The sequence below is a fragment of the Aptenodytes forsteri genome, unplaced genomic scaffold (assembly GCF_000699145.1).
Source record: "Aptenodytes forsteri isolate BGI_AS27 unplaced genomic scaffold, ASM69914v1 Scaffold29, whole genome shotgun sequence".
Taxonomy (NCBI): Eukaryota; Metazoa; Chordata; class Aves; order Sphenisciformes; family Spheniscidae; genus Aptenodytes; species Aptenodytes forsteri.
Genome location: NW_008794520.1, coordinates 1,326,121 through 1,333,563, shown reverse-complemented (window position 1 = coordinate 1,333,563; position 7,443 = coordinate 1,326,121). Strand labels below are relative to the sequence as shown.

At 44.5% G+C, this 7,443-nt stretch overlaps 1 protein-coding gene across 1 annotated transcript in view; it reads right to left on the bottom strand.

Moving 5' to 3' along the window:
* Nucleotides 1-1,704: 1,704 nt before the first annotated feature.
* LOC103908580 (5-hydroxytryptamine receptor 5A) overlaps nucleotides 1,705-7,443 on the bottom strand; it is a 13,654-nt gene continuing 7,915 nt past the window's right edge. Inside the window, exon 2 of the mRNA XM_009290974.2 lies at nucleotides 1,705-2,037. Coding sequence (XP_009289249.2) covers nucleotides 1,705-2,037 — 333 coding nt within the window. The remainder of the gene's footprint in view (nucleotides 2,038-7,443) is intronic.

Genomic DNA, 7,443 nt, shown 5'->3' with positions numbered 1-7,443 from the left:
CTGGGGGAAGAAGAAGGAAGGGGGGGACGTTCAGAGTGATGGCGTTGGTCTTCCCAAGTCACCGTTAGGCGTGACGGAGCCCTGCTTTCCTGGAGATGGCTGAACACCTGCCTGCCGGTGGGAAGGAGCGAATGGATTCCTTGTTTTGCTTTGCTTGTGCGTGTGGCTTTTGCTTTACCTGTTAAACTGTCTTTATCTCAACCCACGAGTTTTCTCACTTTTACTCTTCCGATTCTCTCCCCCATCCCACCAGGGGGTGTGAGCGAGCGGCTGGGTGGTGCTTAGTTGCCGGCTGGTGTTAAACCACGACACAAACGAAGCTTTAGGAGGAGATGGGAGAGGGTGCTGGAACTCTGTGTCAGTAAAAAGCTGCCACGCTAGAAATACTCAGAGATCCTGTCAGCATTCCCCCCTCAGGGAAGGGGAGGAAGTAAAACCCACTAGCGGAACAAATACAGAGTGAGAGAGAATGGGCAGTATGCATGGAAATACTTATCTTTTAATTTATTTATGTATATATTGTTGGGACAGGGGTGTTTGTTAGATCTTGGAAAAACAATTTAAAGCTTGGTTTTGAGTCACTTTGGAGTTTTTGGAGTCACTTAGACCTGATGGCATCAATACCTTTCTTACAGTAGGAGGAAATTGATGCAAGCTGACAAATTGTGGAATTCGCTCAGGTAGGGTGATAAGCACAACATTTACGGTGCAAGGACCCCAGACAGCGCAGTGCAGATACTCACGTACCACTGCCAAGCAGCCATGTGTTGCTGCCAGCAAACCTGCTGACTGAATCCAACATGTCTGGTGTTTGTAACACAAATGCATGCTTAGTTTTATGGTAGCATGAACTAACAATGCATACAGTTCCCCTTCACTTGGAGGTATCAGGTGTCTATCTTGAGCTCGCCTGGGTTTTGGAAAACAGGGAGAGCCTGAGCCCTGCAGAGTGAGAAAGTACAATGCAGGTGAAAACCACGCTAGATCCTCCTCCTGAGCAAGCGGTGCGAGCACGTTCTCAGTAGCTCTCAATAATTTTACAGTTGCCTCTAAAATTTTGCTTAACCCCAGGAGACGTAACTGACCTGTATTTCACCAAGACTTCCCATCAAGGATTGCTGCTTGCTAGAGAAGATGCAGCCCTTCAGTCCTACTAGAGCGTGTTTTTGAGCTGGTTAGTCATCCATTTTAATTTCATATCAATTCAACAACTGATTGAATACAGCATGTTTATTCCCTTCCAAATAAATCTCAAAAATGAAGCCAGCATCCTGCCCGTATCACAAACATTTCAGTATTGCTCAATTAGCAGTTCCCACTTGTGCCTTTGCCAGTGATGAGCGAGCTGCAGAATGGCACCTGTAGCTGGTTAGGTGAGATCAGTCCAGTTGGATTTGACAGTCATGGTGTTGGACACATACAGTGCTTCGCTTGCAGACCTTAACACACGTTGATTGAAAAAGCAGATGGGAGGTATTCACTGCTTCTTTCTCTGCCAAACCCTGGAGCAGCATATAATTCCAAGGCGGAACTGTAAACTGTCCGTAGGTTTATATCCAAACATCTTCCATCTTCTTTTTCATTGTTCCTAAATCCCCTCAGGTAGCTCTTGCGCATGAAAACTGTACATATCACAGGCACATTTCCCTCAAGAAATCTCTGTATTATGCAATAAAGGAATAATTTTCTCCTCTGTGTGCCCTTTTATCTCTGCTTTACAAAAAGGTTCTTGAAGGCATTGTTGTAATTTTTGTTAAATGCTGTATAAATGAGAGGATTAAAGAAAGAATTGGAGTAGCCAAGCCAAAGAAAGATGCTTTTCCAGACGGGTGGGATGTTGCAGGAACAGAGGGGACTTATTAATTCTGTGATGAAGAAAGGGATCCAGCACAGTACAAAAACTCCAATTAAGATGCCAACCATCAGAGCTGCCTTTTTCTCTTTCTGTTCTCTCCATGTTTCTCCATCTGTCTGGAAAGCGATAGCTGCGTGACGAGCTGTAAACACCATCTGTGGTTCACACGAAGCTTCCTTCACCTCAAAACAAAAGCAAACATGGATTCTTACCAAGACAATTTGTTTGAGTGAAGTATTACTTTTAAATGACAGCACGACATCTGTGCACCTACCACATAAGGCCCCAACTCTGTTCCTTCCATGCTAAAAGAAAGAAAATGCCCCAGAGTGCCAAAATGACCAGACTTCTCATTATGTTGGAAAAGCTGCTGAGTGTGACTGACAAACAACGCTAAAATAAAGAGTAACTGATGCCATGAGTGGTGTGGGCATTCTTTTTCAGTTTGTTTTATTGGATGCCTTGATACCTAGTGGGAAATCAGGTTGTTAAGGACGGCTAACAAAGGCACGTGCCTTCTGCCTGTCCCTAAACTAGACTCTCCTACGCTGCTACAAGACCTTTGGGGTTTCTCAGGCCTGAATCGTAAATTAATTTCATTCCATTGCAGGCCCTTTGGGTCATTTCCCTAAGGTATTAGAGAGGGACCTGCAACAAATGCCCGCTCGTTGACTACAAGATAAAGCTATTTTCTTCAGCCTAACTGCCTGGACGCAGAGCTCAAAACCCCACCCCCAGTGGGTGCAGGAGCTTGGCACTACCACTTGTTCTGCAGAAGGGACAGAGCATACCCCAAAAAACTCAGCTAAATCTGCAGGAATATTTTTCCATCAGAACCTTTTTTAGTGAAAGAATGGGATTTCATTTAGAAGAAAGTTTCAAGAAATGTGTCTGATCTTTGAAAAATGCCGATATTTCATCACCCCCAAAAAATCATGAATGCCTGAAATAAAATTGGATACTTCAGAAATATTTCAGTGGAAAGTAAACCCCTCAAGAGGAGTCCCTTACAAAAGACAGAACTCGGGTGCCTTCTGCTCTTCCTTGACAGAAGCTATCTCATCACAGGCACTTCTCCCTCCTGCAGAAGGACAGAGCAGTGTATCGCATCAGCTGCAGCCTGGTCACAGTGCCAACACAGTATATGACAATGGGATCATAAGGATGCACCTGAAATGACGTACCCTCAGGCACTGTGCCACCATTTTGACTTCACTTATAAAATACTCTGGTAGTAATCAAAGAAAAGCTTTGCTGGAGAAGCAGCATTTTCTGGTCCTCATTTTCTCTCTTCTGTCACCTGTCCTTTATTTCACTCAGATCTACTTCATAATCTCACAAAACATACTCCATTGCCAGAAAAACACCATTTCAATCAGCCTTCAGTTCAAACTCTGGCTTCAAAAGAAGTTACACAAGAGAGGGGAAAATGTCAGCTACTCTAGGCTGCCGACGGTGCTTCTTGTCTACTCCTCTCTCGCCAAGGGCAAGACATTCTTCTGCGCAGTGAGTACAGCACAGTGCGCTGGGTGGCAGCGAGACTGTGGCAAAAAGGTTCTGAGCATAAGTTATTCATGTGCTTAGAGTCTATCCAGAAAAAGATACTCCCTTGTGATTTTAATTTGAAGATTTAAGTATCTGCGAGCTTGAAGTTCTTCTAGGCACTACAGTTACAAAGACAGCGCAATAAAATAAACAGTTTAAGGATGCAACCTGAGGCTCTAAAATTTGCCTAAGTGGCAATTCACAGGAGCTGCAAGACTTTGACACCACTCCAAAGATGGTTTGTTAAATTAGCTACATATTCTACATGCGCGCGCTACTTTTGTGCAAGCTTTGTAACAGATGGAGGGCCTCTATTTAATACGAGCACAGCAACTCAAGAGAGGGAAGCACTGGCAATGGCTAGACAATCACTCTTCAAGATGGATATCCCTGTCTTCACCCTCAGACATGAGACATGGCTGCAGAATGTAAGAGCAGCAGATTATGGGCGCAGGCAAATAATGGAGGAAAATGAAAATCACATCTGTCCTGACAATTAAAATGCTACCCCTCATGTAGCAAGGATCACACCATTTGTCTGCAGAAGGACTTGCTCTGCACATCCTTAATCACACTCTGCAAAAAGGGATGAATGTATGACACGAGGACAAATTTGTGACAAGCAACCCTGAAAGATTACGTCTTAGCCCTGAGGAATAGCTACATAAGTATGCCTCTTGGGAAGCGCCATACAAAGGACTTTTTGTCACTAGCATCGGGCATAGTTTGGTACTGTATTTAACCTTCAACTCTTACTCAAAAGATAGAGCTTGCAGTGCGCCATCATCAAATCGGAGCCTTTTCTTTTTGGTACTTCAGGTTTTAGAAGGCTTATGACTGAACTGCAGAATTTACTAGTAGCAACTCTTCTATCACTTAATTACATATTGTGAGAAAAAGTTGTTTATTTTGATAGAAGATACCACAGTCCTCAGATGTTTTACCTAATGAAGCATGCATTTACAGCCTGGTCAAGCTTCTACTGAAATCAGAGGAGTTTTCACAAACTCCACTGGTTGTTAGATCAGGCCGCTGAATACTAAACAGCAAGTGAAAATAGATCATGGTATTTTTTGTAAATTACAGGACAGCACCTGTCTTCCTATCTACATAATTTCTACCTTCTCTGTTGTCATAGCTGTTTTTTCAATTTTTTTTTTACTAGTTCTGCCTGGGACTTCTGAATAATGTTGTCATAACAGTAATAATAATAGGAAAAATAATGGGATCTCCCATGGAATCTTCCATTAAGTAAACTGTGTAAATATCCCTGGCAGACTGGAGATATTTTGCTTCAATTTTCCGTAAGAAATCCTTTGAAAAGGATACACAGAATGTTTCTGAAAAGGTAACTAGTATCCCTGCTCAGCAAGGTCCTTCAGCCTGTGTCTTCAAAAGGACTTACACAGGCATTTAAACCTTGGAAGCTGTATGAAAGCTCAGCTTTCCATGATCATCAGTGTCTAAAGCTCACCCCGTACGTTGCTTCCAGCTGACTAGCCGTACACGCTGTGAACGACCCTCGCTCAGTTGGCTCTCCATCAGGCTCGCCTGCCACGATACCTGCCTCTCGGGCATTCCCGGCATGGGGTACCGTTCCAGGTGCCAGCCCCCGGCGTGAGCGCTGCCACTTGGCAGACCTGTGATCCACTGGCCAGCTGCTCCTGGCTTGTACTATTGCAAAAGGGACCAGACCTTACATAGGGTTTCTAGTGAGGCCCTGTGCTCAATGCTCCTGTGCTCAACGCCCCTGTAAATGTATCCGCTTTGCGGTACTGTGCTCCCTCCCTGCCTGATCACCATATACACCTACTACAGGACTGCCAGCATCTCATCCCTGCTGTGGGGACTGATTCATCAGGGGACAAGTCCACTAGATTTTTAAAGTTAAACACAGATTTCATTTGAAGTGCTGTTCATATCAGAAAATAGGTGTCAGTGCAGATTGCAAAGTCCAACCTTTCATTATAATTTCAAAAATTTTGATTTTTATTGCTCTCTATATGATTTGCTGTAGACGTCACTCATCTCCCTGGCCTGGTTGGTGCAAGATTATCCTTGCTACAACTATCAGCCCCCAAGACTATGTTGTCAAGGCTGTTTGTTATAAGCCAACCCACACAAAGTACATGGAAAGTAAATTAGTCTATTGTAGGCAAACACTGTTGTGGCACACAGTGCTGGCGGGGGAACCATGCTACAGGATTCCCCCCTTATGCAGGCATGGGGTAACCCACTGTAATTCGGCATTGTCTGAACAAGAGCACAGGCCAAAAAGATTAGGTAGCTGCTTTCCAGCCTTGCCAGTTGCGATTTTCTTGAACTCAACACAGCTCTGACTATACCAAATCTGCAGTTTCCAGTGCCAATCGTGGAGGCTTTTCATGACTCCCATTTCTAATGTAAGTCAGAATACCTGACCGTTATCCCTGTGCCACATGGAACAAAGGACAAGCTCAACACAAAACCTTTCTCCCCATTTTGGGCCTACTGAGGGGCGCTAGTGAGCAGGCTGTGACAGGGGAAAAGGTGGTCACAGACTGTAAATTAAAGCAATCCATGAAGATGCCTTAGTTTATACTGGGGACATCTCTCATATGTGAGCATCTCTGCACGGTGTTGCACACTGTTCTCACTCGGTGGCTAGCAGCACGCCATTCCTCGGGCCCAGATTTCCTTCCATCCGCCCAGGCACTGCTCCAGGAGCTGCGAGTCAGGAGCAGTGGGGAAAAAAGCTGGTACGAAAGGACTGCTACTCTGAGACCAGAATTAGGTTCTGAATTTGTGAAATCCGCTATTTCTAGGACAACAGGTTCTGAGAAGTGCAGAGATGACCACTTTCCACTGAGAGTATCATAAAGAGAGTTAAACGAAGGAAAAGAGCTCTCAAGTACAAATTCTTCTACAGACACAAAAGAGTTTGGTTTTAGTTTCAGAATTCATTCTTCTGCACGTTGATCAGCAGTTACAGTTCAATGCCACTTCTGTTGTTTGTCTGTCCCTGGTAAATTACTACTACTGAATGGCTGTATGTTCCCAATTCCTGTGTTCTAGCAGCGTTATAAAAAACATGCCACCAAGGAGCTTCTGATGAAATCCCTTGATTTACAATGTTCCTTATAGCTTTAATGATTGTTATTACTGGTCCTTCCTGGCAGGTACTGTGTATGTGTTTGTACTGTACCTCCAGGGTCTGCAATAACAAAACAACAGCAAAGATTATAAACATCAGTCAAATCTGGCTTACTACCACAAATTCAGAGTTTTGCCTATGACAGTGTGATTCAGCAAAGATCATTACTGCCTCAGTGCAGCTTTGGCATACTTCTTGCTCTTTGAACAAGAACACAAGAAACTGAAATGCACAACGAAGAATAAAAACACAGGAATGTCTACACTTTCTTAGATGCTCCACCAATATGACAAACAGTACATGTGATAGGGAAAAGAACACCTGCTTTCTCTCACAGGATTTTCTTCTGCTGTAAGCAGGAATAGCTCTGCATTTCTCCCAGGAAATCGCTAGCCACTCCACTTTCCTTCCTGCCTCACCTTTCTCCTGTCTGACATCTGCTGCCACTCTTCTGGACAGTTGCACTTTGTTTCCTGACCATCTCTTCTACTTGCACAGTCAGAGGCAGAAATAAGAAATAGAAGGTTTTCTTCTGCTGTAAGCAGGAATAGCTCTGCATTTCTCCCAGGAAATCGCTAGCCACTCCACTTTCCTTCCTGCCTCACCTTTCTCCTGTCTGACATCTGCTGCCACTCTTCTGGACAGTTGCACTTTGTTTCCTGACCATCTCTTCTACTTGCACAGTCAGAGGCAGAAATAAGAAATAGAAGGCCCGTCACTCACTTACGGGGAGGTTTACATGGCACCGGGCCTGCTGGAGGCAGATGGAGTCCAGCTGTCTCACAGGGGGAAAAGGATCATGGCTCATGAATTGGCAGGGCTCATTGAGAAGGCTTTAAACTAGGTTCGAAGGGGGAAGGGGGGGATAAAACCAGGCTCACTAGAGATGAGCCCAGGGGTGGCGTGCCGA